The sequence below is a fragment of the Tupaia chinensis genome, unplaced genomic scaffold (assembly GCF_000334495.1).
Source record: "Tupaia chinensis unplaced genomic scaffold, TupChi_1.0 Scaffold149131_1, whole genome shotgun sequence".
In the NCBI taxonomy this organism is placed as follows: domain Eukaryota; kingdom Metazoa; phylum Chordata; class Mammalia; order Scandentia; family Tupaiidae; genus Tupaia; species Tupaia belangeri.
In genome coordinates, this window is record NW_006208977.1 from 190,171 (window position 1) to 204,713 (window position 14,543).

At 46.2% G+C, this 14,543-nt stretch overlaps 1 protein-coding gene across 1 annotated transcript in view; it reads left to right on the forward strand.

Moving 5' to 3' along the window:
* The first annotated feature begins 11,124 nt into the window (after positions 1-11,124).
* Positions 11,125-14,543, forward strand: part of FBXW10B (F-box and WD repeat domain containing 10B) — a 57,649-nt gene continuing 54,230 nt past the window's right edge. The window contains exon 1 of the mRNA XM_006170889.3: positions 11,125-11,838. Within this exon, the coding sequence (XP_006170951.1) occupies positions 11,334-11,838 (505 nt within the window). The 5' untranslated portion in view covers positions 11,125-11,333. The remainder of the gene's footprint in view (positions 11,839-14,543) is intronic.

Consider the following 14,543-nt stretch of genomic DNA (forward strand, 5'->3'; position numbering starts at 1 on the left):
TCAAATCAACTCAGTTCAGCATACATGGCATTGGTAATGTGTAAGCCACTGTGCTAGGTAGTAAGATAAAGTAACCCAGAACAAGACCTGCAGTTGGCGTAATGGCTATGTCGCTGGACTCCCATGTAATCGAACGTGGTTTTAGTCCTGGACTCGGTGGCTTAAACTCAGGCCGGGCACATGTGCATGTGTGCCCAAGATCCCAAGAGGAGAATGGAGGAGAAGAAATTGCAGCATGGCCATCCCCTCAGGGCGTGGTTTCTCATCTGTCTCTTCATCTCTCTCTGTCTTTCTGGTGAGTGCACACACCCTATAGCTAAAACCTCTCAAAAAAAAAAAAAAAAAAAAGTAACCCAGAAGATAACTGGTTGTGTCCTTGGATCACAAGTTGATTTACATGGCAGTGAGAAGTATTCGCCTGTGAAGAGCTAATTAGGAACCTACGGTTCAAGACAATTGTACAAGAGGCAGTACCTGAAATGGATTCTTCATTTCCATGTCCTGCATGCTGCTTCTAATTTAAGGTTTTCCTAGGTCACCTCAATGACCACGTTCTGTGTTGTCACTGACCAACAATTTCTAGTTGCTCCCTATCCCTACAGCCAACTGTCTCCATTGTGGGGGCCTGGCTCTAACCCCATTAGCCTCGCGCCGAGGTTGGAAGGGAAGGTAATGTGTACATTTCTTGCTTCTCCTACCCTCCTCAGATTTTGGCACCAACTTCCCTCCCTCAGCGCCTCCTCTGATCAGGCGCCTCATTGGTGGGGCAGGAGTCACTTTCGGAGAGGTTCTCTGTATCACATGCCCTAATAGCCACAGGTAAGGCATAGACTAGGTATGTTTCAGGTAGTGTATAGCCATCCAGGCTTTGCTGGGACATGCCTAGTGGTTTTTTTTTGTTTTTTTTTTTTGTAAAGAGAGATTTTCTCTATAAGGTGTGTGTGGTTGCTGGAGAGACAGAGACAGAGAGAGAGATGGAAAGTGGAAAGTCACCCCCAGGGGGATGGCTACACTACAGTCCTTTCTCCTCTAGTCTCCTCTTGGGATTTTGGGCATGCATGCACATGAGCATGGCGTGAGTTTTAAGCTGCCTGGACTGGACCTCGAACCACAATTGACTATGTGTGAGTCTGGCAATGTAACTATTACACCATCTGCTGGTCCTGCTATGCCTAGTTTTTAATCTCTGTTTCTGGCTTGCTCCGTAATCTTTTTGGGGAAATCCCATCAGCTCTCAGAAGGAGCCTAGGTACTGGAAAAAGAGAGAGAGAACATCCATTCATTTAACAAGGACTGAGCCCATTGTACAACAATGGCCGGTCATTTGTAATTAAAATTCCTTCCCCCAAATTAACTTAAGTACTGCCCCTCATGAATATCTGAAGGAGTGTGTCTGTATGTGTATGCACGTGTGTGCAAGTACCAATGCTTTTCCAAATATAAAATAAACTTTTAAAAATCCTACTGAACTGTGACAGCCAAACTGCAGCTAACCCCAAGTATATCTCAGAGGCTTTGAGCTGCAGGCGCTCAGGGTTCATGGCCTTTTTTTTTGAAGAGGTTTTTGCTATAGGACGCGTGCGCTCACCAGACAGAGAGAGAGACAGAAAGCGAGAAATCCCCCCCCCCCCGGGGGGGATGGCCACACTGCAATCCCTTCTCTTCCATTCTCCTCGGGATCTTGGGCACGCACGCACACGCGCCCGGCATGAATTTTAAGCCACCAGGTCTGGGACGCAAACCATGGTCGACTACATGGGAGTCGAGCGACACAGCCATTACGCTAACTGCTGGTCCCAGGGTTCGTGGCCTTTTGGATAGTCGTGTGCTCCTGAAGTTTACATAGAAACCATTTCATCCTTTCTTTAGACTGTCTCCTCTCCTTTGGCTCCTTGTCCTCTTCCATCTTCAGTTCATTTGATGGAAAGCTTATTTAATTTATTTTTTGAGAGATTTTCTACAGGGTGCATGAGCTCGCCAAAGAAACAGAGACAGACAGAGAGCTAGAAAGTAAGAAATCACCCCCCAGGGTGGCCATGCCACAATCCCATCTCCATTTTCCTCTCAGGATTGGGGGCACACATGCACAGGCACTTGGTGTGAATTCCAAGCTGCCAGGTCCGGGACTTGAACTGCTGTCGACTATGTGAGACTCTAGCAACACAATCATTGCACCATCTGCTGTTCCTAATTTCTTCTTTAAAAACAAAACAAAACAAAACAAAAAAAACCCACTTTTTATTTTTGAGAGTTTTTTTTGGAGAGGTTTTTGTTATAGGGTGTTTTTATTTTTGAGAGGTTTTTTTTGGAGAGGTTTTTTGTTATAGGGTGCATGCACTCGCCAGACAGACAGAGAGAGAGACAGAAAGTGAGAAATCACTCCCCAGGGGGATGGCCACACTGCAATCCCTTCTCCTCCATTCTCCTCTCGAGATCTTGGGCATGCACGCACACGCGCCCGGTGTGAGTTTAAGCCACCGGGTCCGGGACACGAACTGTGGTTGACTACGTGGGAGTCCAGTGACATAGCCATTACGCTAACTGCTGGTCCCAAGAGTCTTTTTTTGATATAGGATACATGCCCTCACCAGAGAGACAGAGAGAGACAGAAAGCGAGAAATCACCCCCTGGTGGGGTGGCCACACTACAATCCCTTTTCCATTCTCCTCTTGGGATTTTGAGCACACACACGAATGCACAGGCATATGCACATGCACAGACCTGAGTGTCAAGTTGTGGATCTGGGATTCATACTGTAGTCGACCATATGGGAGTCCAGCAACATAACCAGTACGCCATCTGCTGGTCCCTGAAAGCTTAATTTCAAAGTGAAATTTTATTTTCCTACAGGGTGCTCCAGGCTTTTCATCATGATGTTCAGGTGATGAGATTAGTGTGGTATGTCAGCTGGCTGATCTCTGCCCTAAGACTGCTGGAAGTGCTGGTAGGGCCCAAGGAGGCTGGGAGGCGAGGGCAGTTGGTGTGGTGGGAGATGAGCATTGGCCTAAGAGCCCTGGGTGTAGACATCCACTCAACAATGGGCTCTCCCTGGGACCATCAGTTGGCATAATGGCTATGTCGCTGGACTCCCATGTAGTCGACCACAGTTCGAGTCCTGGACCCGATGGCTTAAACTCCACGCCGGGTGCGTGTGCGTGTGTGCCCAAGATCCTGAGAGGAGAATGGAGGAGAGGGGATTGTGGTGTGGCTATCCCCCCGGGGTGATTTCTCACTTTCTGTCTCTCTGTCTCTGTCTTTCTGGTGAGCGCACATGCCGACAAAATCCTCTCCAAAAAAAAAAAAAAAAAGGGCTCTTGTGGGAAGACAAGGTTCTGTGATACCTGCTTATTTATCATAGTAATTGCTTAAATAAATACAGAGCTGAATAATAACCCCAAAAGCATAAGGGCTGCTTATTAGTAGTTTTGCTTGCTCTTCAATGACCATGTGGCAACTGCTCATTTCGTTCTTCTCAGGACTCCTTCAGTTTAGTTTTCCTTTTGCAGAGTTACCTTAGTAGCCATGGATGATACTGTCAGCACCAGAATCTCGCTCTGAATCCCACTTGGACAGAGGGAGGTGGGGCAGCAGGTCAAGTGAGCCTGGGGGGAGATGACCGCTTTCCATTCTCCTTTCTCATTTTATCTCTACCTCCTCTTCTGCCACTCCTTGTCGCTCGCTCTCTCTTTCCTCTTTTCTCATTTCTTTCATTATGCTGTTCTTGACTAGTTCCTCTCGCCAGTCGCGAAGACTCCAAGGGTTTCTTGGTCCCCATCTCAGGGAAGTGGATATCTGTCTACTTTCACCTCAGACCCTGGGAGGCATGATTTGTCCCTCCCCCCACCCCATTACTGCATCCTTCAATGTGACCTTAGTTCTGGCTCTACCAATGACATTGAACTGCTTCACTATACCAGTCTGGGCCTCAGTGTTCTCATTTGTAAAATGAGAGGGAGAATGGACTTGCCAAGTAATCTCTCAAAGTGCATTCAGTTTTAAAATAAGCCTTTTCTAGGGGCTGGCAGGTGGTGTGGTAGTTAAGGGCATTGTGATTGGAGTCTCAGACCTGGTGGCTTGTTTTTCACTCCCCCCCCACCCCCCACCCCCGTCAAATTAAAATAAATAAGTTAAATGAAAATAATTCTTTTAAAAATTATTTAAAAAGGTAAGGGAAAAATAATTTTATTATTTAAAGAACACCAGTGATCTCTTTTGTACTCCTTGTCATGTTGTTCATCAATAATAAAAATGTAGCTAGAGCCTAAAAAAAGCTACAAAAGCTGGGGCTGGCAGGTGGCGTGGTAGTTAAGTGCACTGGACTCTCTCACATGGCCGACTGCGGTTTGAGTCCTGGATCTGGCAGCTTGCTTTCTCAGCTCAGAAACACAACCTAACATGTACAATTTCGGCTTATCCATAGGAATCAAAGTGTGGGAGTACAGCGGCTGTTTGAAGCGAAAATAGTTTAATGAACGGTATAAACCACAGGGTGAGAAGCTGATAGGTAAGGCCTCACAGTGGGCCCAGCTGCGGTGGCACAGTTGCAGTGGCACAACCCTGCACTAGTGGAAGCCTTATGAAAGATTTGTTTATTTCCCCAGTCAGTCTACAAGATCCCGGCTGGCTGGGAAGCCTGGGGAGGGATTGTGGCATGAGATCCTGCTGAGGGTATTTGTCTCTCTCTCATAAAATAAAATAAATAACAAAAAAAGGCATTGGCCCAGGTTCCCTACTGATAACAATGATACCTGTGTGGCTCTTCTTCGTGCAAAGGTCCCTTCATTTGGCCCTGACGGCCATCTATGAGCTGGGAGGTTTGTGATCTCTACTTTGGGGAAGGGGACCGGGCAGGAAGCGGCCAGTGAATTAGCCAGGGGTGTGAAGCTACTTGCAGCAGAACCCAGTTTCACTCGGTGCCCTCCTCCTGCTCGGAAACCTGTGCTCCTTCCTGATCCCTGCTGGCTGGCCAGGCAGATGGCCGTGGGGAAGGTAGGGCTGGGCTGGAGCCGGCAGAGCCTCAGCTCATCTGAGTAGAGTCAGGCAGGACAGCAGAGGTGGGGGATGCACTGTCCTGTCCAGCCAGCAGTGGCCACACCTTCTGGGCTTCTCTTACCCCATGGAAGGGTGGGAAAAGTAAGGGGAGATTTGGGACAATTTGATGAGTGGCTTCAATCAGGATCATGAAAAAGACAGAGTAAAATAAATTAAATTTATTTAAAAAAAATTTTTTTAAGAATTATTTTACTTTGGGGCTGGCAGTTGGCATGGACTGGACTCCCACGTGGCTGACTGCGGTTCGAGTCCTGGACCCGGCGGCTTGCTTTCTCATGCTCTTGCTCTCGCTCTGACCATCTCTGGTCAAAATAAAAATAAATAAATGAAGTAAAATAAAATAATTCTTTAAAAAAATATTTTACTTTGACTTAAAGTAGGGGGCTAGAATGAAGCCATTAGGGTGCTCATAGCCTGGATATTTGAGAGATTTCCAGATGTACTTCTCAGCCCCAAGGCCTCCCTCTGGGAAATGTTCCCCTGCCAGACTCCTATCTCTCACTCCAGTAAGACCTGTTTGCCTGACTGCCTCTTCCTACTGGTGTCACATCCCCACCATGAACCTATCCCATCTGGTCATCTTGTCCTACCCTCTGCTGGGGCCATATCTCAACTCTAACACCAGATCCTGAATGGTTCTGCCTTCCCACATGAAAAAAGGTGCAGAGCCAACTCTCCCCATGGCACAGGTCAGGGAGATGTAGCCGTGAGGAAGACAGGAGGGAACTGCCCTCTCTCGTGCCCTTGCTCTGAGACACTCTTCCCTGAATTCTCAGGAGGCAGGCCCTTGTCAATCATATCCAAGAAGCAATTTGGAAGATGTGGTCTGAGTAGGGCAGGCTCCTACTCTGGTTCTCTGCCATTGGAGGAGACTTGTATGTATATGTGCATGAGTTGAGGAGGAGGGTACTGTGGTTTGGATAATGATCTGTCCCCTAAAAGTTCATGTGTTGGACTTGGTTATATTGTAAAGATGTGAGAACCAGCAGGTGGCATGGTGGTTAAGGTGCTGGACTCTCCCACTTGGCCAACCATAGTTCTAGTCTCAGATCTGATGGCTTGCTTTTTTGCTCTCTCACTCTCTAGTCAAATTAAAATAAATAAATGAATAAATAAAGTTAAATAAATTTTTAGAAAGACGTTAAGTGAAAACTTACTCCTTTTGTGGTGTCCAAGGATGGTGCTTTTGGGTGTAATGAAGTCAGGGCATCATGATTGAGCTCTAGAGTGTTTATAAGAGGAAATAAGACAGGCAGAGCCCACCTGGATACAGACCAGGACTAGGAAAAGCTTACAGACAGACACTCAGCTCAAGGTCCTGCCCTCTGCTGTATTGTAGCCTTGCCAGACCTTGGCCCTGGACTGTGGACCTCCAAACAGTAAGCTAAATAAACCTCTATTTCTTTTTCTTTCTTCCTTTTTAAAAATTTGCCAGAGGGCATGTGCTCTTGCCAGAGAGAAACAGAGAGAGATAGAGAGAGAGAGAGAGAGAGAGAGAGAAGAGAGAAAGCATCCCCATGGGTCACCCTTCAATCCCTTCTTCTCCATCTCACCCTCCTTTCAGGATTTTGGGCATGCATGCATATGTGCCCACCACGTTTCTCAAGCCACTAGGTCCAGGACTCAAACCATATAGTTGGCCATGTTGGACTCAGTCGCCTTACCCACCACATTTGTTTCTTTATAAATGACCCAGTCTCAGCTATTTCTATTGGCAACACAACAGCAATCCAAGACAAGGGAATGGAAAATGAACCGTGGATGATGTTTAAACCAGTCTATTGGGCCCTGATGAAAAGGCCGGTGTTGCTGTGTGCATGTGCACATGCACATCCGTGTGTGTGTGTACCCAGAGGTGTGAGTGGGTTGGCAAGGAGTAGAAGTAAGTACCAAGCTCATCTGTATTAATGAATGTAACCCTCACACTACAGCACTGTGCAGGGCGGGAATTATCATGCATCTCCCACAGATCATGAAATGGGGGGTCAGTGGGGATCGAGCAATTTGTTCACAGCTATATAGTTTGTAAGAAGCAGTACTGAGATTCAGGTTAGTCTCTCTCTGACTCCCAGTTTGCACCCCTTGACTGGGCCACTGTTGGCCTGAAAACGAAGAGTGAGGTGGGTGGGCAAGACTGCTTTCTTTTCTTTTTTTAGGTTTTGCCATACAGTGTATGCACCAGAGACAGTGAGAAGGAAAGTGAGAAATCACCCCGCTGTGGGTATGGCCACAGCGCAATCCCTCCTCCTCCATTCTCCTCTTGGGATTTGGTGCTCACGTGTACATCACTTGGAGTGATTTTCAAGCTACCAGGTCCGAGACTGCAACTGTGGTCAGCCATGTAGAAGTCACCACTCTGCCACCTGCTGGTCCAAACTGCTTTCATGATGTGTGTCAACCTCAGAGAGAAAAATCCTAATTTATCCGAGCCTTTGTAAGTAAGCTACTTTAAAGGCTGTGTATGTGCTTGCAATCCCAGCAGACAGGGAGACTGAGGCAGGAAAATCAGGACATAAGACCTTGCCTAAAAATAAATAAATAGGGCTAGCAGGTGGCGTGCTGGTTAAGGCACTGAATCCCACATGATCGATTCTGTGGTTTGAGTCCTGACCTGGCGACTTGAAAAACAATGCCAAGTGAGTGGGCAGGTGTGCCTCAAATCCTGAGAAAAGAATGGAGGAGAGGGGACTGCAGCATGCACGTTGCCTCTGTCTGTCTCTCTCTCTTTTTTTGGGGAGAGGTTTTTGCTATAGGGCGCATGCGCTCGCCAGACAGAGAGACAGAAAGCGAGAAATCACCCCCTGGGGGGGGATGGCCACACCAGGCACGTGTGCGTGCCGAAGATCCTGAGAGGAGAATGGAGGAGAAGGGATTGTAGTGTGGCCATCCCCCCTGGGGGGTGATTTCTCGCTTTCTGTCTCTCTGTCTGGCGAGCGCATGCGCCCTATAGCAAAAACCTCTCCAAAAAAAGAAAAAAAAAAAAGAATTGATCTCATTCTTGGGCCAGCAGGTGGCGTGATGGTTAAGGGTGCTGGACTCCCACATGGTCGGCCATGGTTTGAGTCCTGGACTTGGCGGCTTGCTTTCTCGCTTTCTCTTTCCATTCCTCTCTAGTCAAATTAAAATAAATAAAGTTAAATAAAATAATTCTAAAAAAAAATCGATCTCATTCCTAACCTGATTCCCATCCCTCACCTCCTCCTCACCACAGTACAGTATGCAACTGTCATTTCCAACCAACGCCTCCTCCCCTCCATGGCGCCATTCAATGCCTCTTCCCCTCCATGGCGCCATTCCATTGCCTTTCTTTACTTGTGCCTGGTCTTCAGACATGAAGGCCAGAAACGTATACAGTGTTGCAAACTTTTTGCTTTTTTCTAGAATATTAATAATAATAGCAACAACAGCAGCAACAGCTGATTTTATATTATCTCATTTCATCTTATCTAATCCTAGAAGGTAGTTGTAGGCTGGTCCTGTGACACAGTAGTTAAACCCCGTGCATTGGGAGATGGATCCTACATGTCAGATTGTGGTTCGAATCCTGAGCCTGGCAATCTGAAAGACATACTGGGGGCATATGTGTGCTTGTGTGTCTAAAATCCTCATAGGATGAAGAAAGGGGAGAAAAAGGATTGTGGTATGATGATATGCCATTGAAAGGTACTTTATCTCTCTGGAGTAGTGCACACGCTTTCTGACAATGAAATGAAAGAAGGTAGCTATAATTTTTATTATCCACCTTCATCTTGTCCATCCTCGTAAGGTAAGAACAACCGAGGATCCCAGAGGATAGAGAGTTTGCTCCAGACCATGTGGCTCTCAAGTTCTTAGTCCACATTCAAACCTAGTCTTTTCTACATAGATTTGTCTGTGTGCCCTTGAAACCCTTTTTGGGGCTACCTGATGTTTGATAGGCCCTTTGGCTGCGGGACAAGTTGGGAGACTGTTGTTCTATAGTGAACAATTATGGTGATTCCCCTCCTCCCAACTTTATCTGTTATTTTTTAAAAATTCAAAGCCATAAAAAGTAAAAAGAATGGAACAATAAATACTCATATTCTTCATCCACATTCACCAAGCATTAGCATTTGGTTGCATTTGCTATTAAATATTTTTTATTCAATACAAAAGTAATAAAGCACGTGAAAGGGAGGAACCTACAACATTTCCCGTGTTCTGGGACTGGTTGTGTTCACAAATCATTCAACTGGAAAGTCACATGACTGTATATGTCTCTCCCCTCTCTGCATCTGTGCAGATGTTTCTCCAAAGAAGGAATTTCGATGAAGAGAAACTCTGGCAAGTCTCCTCAGCTTTCAGGGCAGGGACGAGAGCGTTTTCCTCCATGGACCTGGCCCCTTATAGACCTGGAGCTCCTCAGATGCCTCTTCAGGGAGGTCCTACAGGAAAAGCAATCCACCCTCACTGTGGTGGGTGCTGAGGGCTGCAAGCAGAACACTCACGCATGCCAGGCAGGGCAGCAAAGGCATGCTCATGCGCCCCCTGCTGGTGTCACGGAACAGCACAGGAGGGTCAGAGCTGTGGATGAGTGGTGATCACCGGTGCTCACCCCAGGTCCTGGCCATTCACCAAGGAGCTGCCCTGCTCCTCATAGTTCCAGAAAGAGGTGCCCTGGCTGGGCCTGCAAACCATTCCCATGTTGCAGCCGGCTGAAATGAAGGGACCCTGGTGTGATCTTGGAAGGATGTTTCTGGTGAGGCCCACCACCTGGCTTGAATCCAACCATGGCAGACAGATGTGCAGTGCAGACATTCAGGACCACCAAGAGGTTGCCACGGCTGCTTTTAGAATTGTTTATTCTGGGACCAGCAGATGAGGTACTGGTTACAGCCCTGGATTCCCACATAGTCAACTATAGTTCAAGTCCTGGACCTAGTGACTTGAAACTTATGTCAGGTGCTTGTATATGCATGCCCAGAACCCCAAGAGGAGAATGGAGAAGAAGGGATTTCAGTGTGGCCATATCCCACCGGGGCGGTGCGGGGTGGAGGTGATTTCTCATTTTCTATCTGTCTGGTGAGCCACGCAACTTACAGCAAAAATTTCTCAAAAAAATTGTTTACGTCACTTTATTTATCATTATTATTTTTAAATTTGCTACAGGGCACATGTGCTCACTACAGACAGGGAGAAAGAAAGAGGGAAAGCGAGAAAGGAAGCCACCAGGTCTGGAACTTGAACCGTGGTTGACCATGTGGGAGTCCAGCACCTTAACTGATATGTCTCCTGCTGGCCCCACTGCTATTAAATATTTTATAAAGCCCATTGGGCCCCTTGTCTCTTTCTGAAACATAACGGACAGCAGAAGTGAGCATTCTTTTTTATTATCATTTTAAAATTGTTTAAAATTTATGCTGCATGACATGCATGACAGAAAATGAGAGGGAGAGTGAGAGAGAGAGGGAGAGAGATGAGCATCCTTCTCAGGGTCTAGTCACAGGGCGAGCTCCTTCCTCCTGTCCCCCAGTCTTTAAGATCTTGGGCACCTCTGCAGGCATGTTTCAGGCTGACTCAGCTAGAGATTCAAACTGCAGTCGTCACAGGGGATCCAGCTTCTCTTTTTATTTATTTATTTATTTATTTATAGGTTTTTGCTATAGGGCGAGTGCGCTCTCCAGAAAGACAGAGAGAGACAGAGAGGCAGAAAGCAAGAAATCACCCCCCCCAGGGGGGATAGCCACACCGCAATCCCTTCTCTTCCATTCTCCTCTCAGGATCTTGGGCACACACACACATGCACCCAGCGTGAGTTTAAACTGGGCACGTATGATACAGGACACATGTGTTCACCAGAGAGAGAGAGAGAGAGTGAAAAAGCTAGCTGCCAGGTCTGGGACTCGAACCAGAGTCAGCCCTGTGGGATTCTAGTATCCTAACAACCACGCCACCTGCCAACTCTGTTTTCCCTTTAAAAGGGGCCAATATCTTACTTAAATTTGTCTAACAGTATTATTGTTCTAAAAATAAGATGACCAGCTCTTTCAAAATCTACGGTAACTGCCTCCATGTTCGCAGTGCCAAGTTTAGGAGATTTACGGTAAAACCATGTTTCCAAGGAGGTCAGTACAAAAAGCCAGACTTCTACCGGCAGTTTCTGGGAGACCTGTTTTCCATCCACCCATCGCAGCCCTTTTTCTCCAGGAGATGTTTATAACAGAAAAGTCTGAGCTGGGATATTTCGCCATTTGTCTTGCTCCTCTGGTGTTTGGTGGAATTACTAACAGGCAAGGATAAAATGAACTGGTCGTCTCGGGGTCATGGAAAACCTGGAATCAAAGCTCAAGAACGCTCCCTATTTTCGTTGTGAGAAAGGAAATGATGCGGTCCCTGTGTGCCAGAAGTGTGAGACTTGTATCCTCGCGTGGAAGATCTTCTCTACCAAAGAGTGGTTCCGAAGGGTCAGTGAGATATCAAAGAGGAGATTTCTCGTGAGCATCCTAGAGCAGTTAAATAGCTTATATTTGTTACACTATTTCCAAACGATCCTTCAGACCACTCAGGGAAAAGATTTCATCTACCACCGATCCCGGATGGCCCCCCTTAAGAAGGAGGGGAAAAGTGTGAAGTCCTCCTTGAACAAGATGTTGGATAAAAAGGCAGAACAGAAGATGAAGGAGATCTTGTACTGGTTTGGGAACAGCACCCACCGGACTAAGGCAAATTACACCCTGTTGCTGCTGCAGATGTGCGACCCCACATTACTACTCACGGCTGCCAATGTGATCAGAGTCTTGTTTATGAAAGAGCGGGAGCATATCTCAGGTAAACAAGACCACAGGTAGAGATCGGAGGATCCCCAAGGGCCAGAAAGCGAGACATCAGGAGCCTTTAAGAAACCGCAGGTGTAGACAAGCTTAGGTATACCAGGATTGCCCAGAAGGCAGAATAGGGTTCTTTAAGTGGACACTTGTTCTGACACTGAGTCTTATTTACCAAGGGAGAAATTACTGACTGTGACTTCCTTCTAGAAAACTGTGAAATAACACATGTAGGAGGAAGTACAGGCTGTGGAGCTGTCAAGGATTTAGGATTTCTGTGTCGCTCAGGCTCAGAAGTGGCTGATTTCTGACTCTGACCCTGCAACATCGGTGGCATTTCTGCAGTAAGGGACAGTATTAACTTTATATTATCCTGCAGTAGGGACTGAGCTGATCTTGGGAGGGGGAAGGGGGAGTTGCTGGATGCTTTTGCTCTTCACCTGCGCTGCACAGAAACCAGGCCAAGAGATCAAAATGTAGGGTTTTCCTCCCACCCCTTATTTATTCCATATAGTCCTTCCTTACGCATAAAATCAAACATTGAGAGGCCAACACGTGGTGTGGTGGTTAAGATGCTGGACTCCCACATGGTCGACTGTGGTTCAAGTCTCGGGCCTGGTGGTTTGCTTTCTCACTTTCTCTCTCTCTGTCTCTCTCTGGTCAAATGAAAAGATAATACTAGTAAATAAAACAAAATAAAATAATTTATTAAAAAAAAAACAGAGAACATTGAAGTAGAGTTATCCAAGGCTAGTGACAGCTAAAGGACCAGACTAGTCTAGGACAATAACTCTTACATCTGAATCTCTAGGAAAGTCTGTAGAAAACACACAGATTTTTGGGCCAGCCATGTGGTGTGGTTATTAAGGCACTGGCTCCCACATGGCTGGTTGCAGTCTGAGATCTGGACCGAGTGGATTGAAAAACATCCTGGGTATGTGTACATGCATGCCCAAGATTTCATGAGCAGAATGGACAAGGGGCTTTGGCATGGCCATCCACTCTGGAGGAGTGCTCCCCCCCCCCTTTCTCTGGCAAGTGCATCTGCACTGTAGCAAATTAGGAAAGAAAAGAAAGAGAGGAAGGAAGGAAGAGAAAAAGAAAGAAAGAAAGAAAGAAAGAAAGAAAGAAAGAAAGAAAGAAAGAAAGAAAGAAAGAAAAAAGAAAGAGAAGAAAGAAAAGGGAAAAGGAAAAGGAAAAGATAAAGAAAGAAAGAAAGAAAGAAAGAAAGAAAGAAAAAAGAAAGAGAAGAAAGAAAAGGGAAAAGGAAAAGGAAAAGAAATAAAGAAAAAGAAAAAGAAAACGCACACAGGTTTTTGAAGTCCTTCCCAGAACTTCTGACTGAGCAGGCATGAGGTGGAGCCAGAGATACTGTATTTCCTATAAGTTTCCAACTCATGCTGGTCTGGGGACCTCACTTTGAAAATCATTGGTCTGGAGTGTTAGTGAGTGAATGTTGGAAGTCTTTATCCAGCTGGCTCAGGGAAGCAAAGAAACCAGAGAGGAGTCAAGAGACTTGAGACTAGGAGGTGTCCAGGAGTGGGAGGTGTGAGAAGGCTGGGAGGGGAGGGAGTGATCACGTGGAGGAAGTTTGGAGTCAGGGCATCGCCGATGAGACCTGAGCTGTGGTCATCTCTATAGACTAATGGAATCCAAAAGAATTTAAAATTTTTTTTAATAATTATTTTATTTAACTTTATTTATTTTAATTTGACCAGAGAGGGGCAGACTGAGAGAGAGGAAAAGTGAGAAAGCAAGCTGTCAGGTGTGGGACTTGAACCGTGGTTGGACATGTGGGAGTCCAGCACCCTTAAGCACCACACCAGCTGCTGCTCCCAAAAGAACATTCTTTCTTTTTTTTAGAACGTGTGGACTCACTGGACAGAGAAAGAGACAGAGACGAGGGAGATGGCCATGCCACAATCACTTCTCCTCCTGAGATCCTGGGCACATGTGCTCATATGCCACCAGGTCTGGGACTTGAACTGTGGCTGGCCATGTGGGAGTCCAGTGATGAAATCAATACACTATCTGCTGGCCCCCGAAAGAATTTTCAAGATAGATGACTTAGGAGCAATTGGTTCACAATATATGTTAGTTGATTTCTTTGGTGTGTCAGGGATACAAAGAAGAAAAATATAGAACGAAGGGGTGGGCAGGTGGCATGGTGTTTAGGGGACTGGACTCCTACATGGCTGACAGCAGTTCGAGTTCCAGACCTGGCAGTTTGCTTTCTCACTTTCCCTTTCTCTATCTGGTCAAGTTAAAAATAAATCAATAAAATTAAATAAGTAATTCCTTTGATAAAAAAAAGAGAATAATTGCATGAAGAAGTGTTGAAAAATTAAAAAACCCAGGGTATTGAAACTACAAATTAAATTAAAGATCAACCAGTCTGATCCCTTAATTTTATAGATAAGGAAAGCAAAATCCAGAGAGTCTGAGAGACTTGGCTAAGGTCACCCAGCTAGTGAGTTAAAAACCACATTCCTAGAGCCAGCAGGTAGTGTAGTGGTTATAGCACTGGACTCTAAATGGTTGACTGCAGTTTGAGTCCTGGACCTTGGGCCTTGAAAATCACACTGGGTGCGTGTGCATGCATGCCCAAAATCCCAGGAGGAGAATGGAGGAGAAAGGATTACAGTGTGGCCATCCTCGCTGGGAGGGATGATTTCTCACTGTCTCTCTCCTCTCCAGCAAGCACATGCA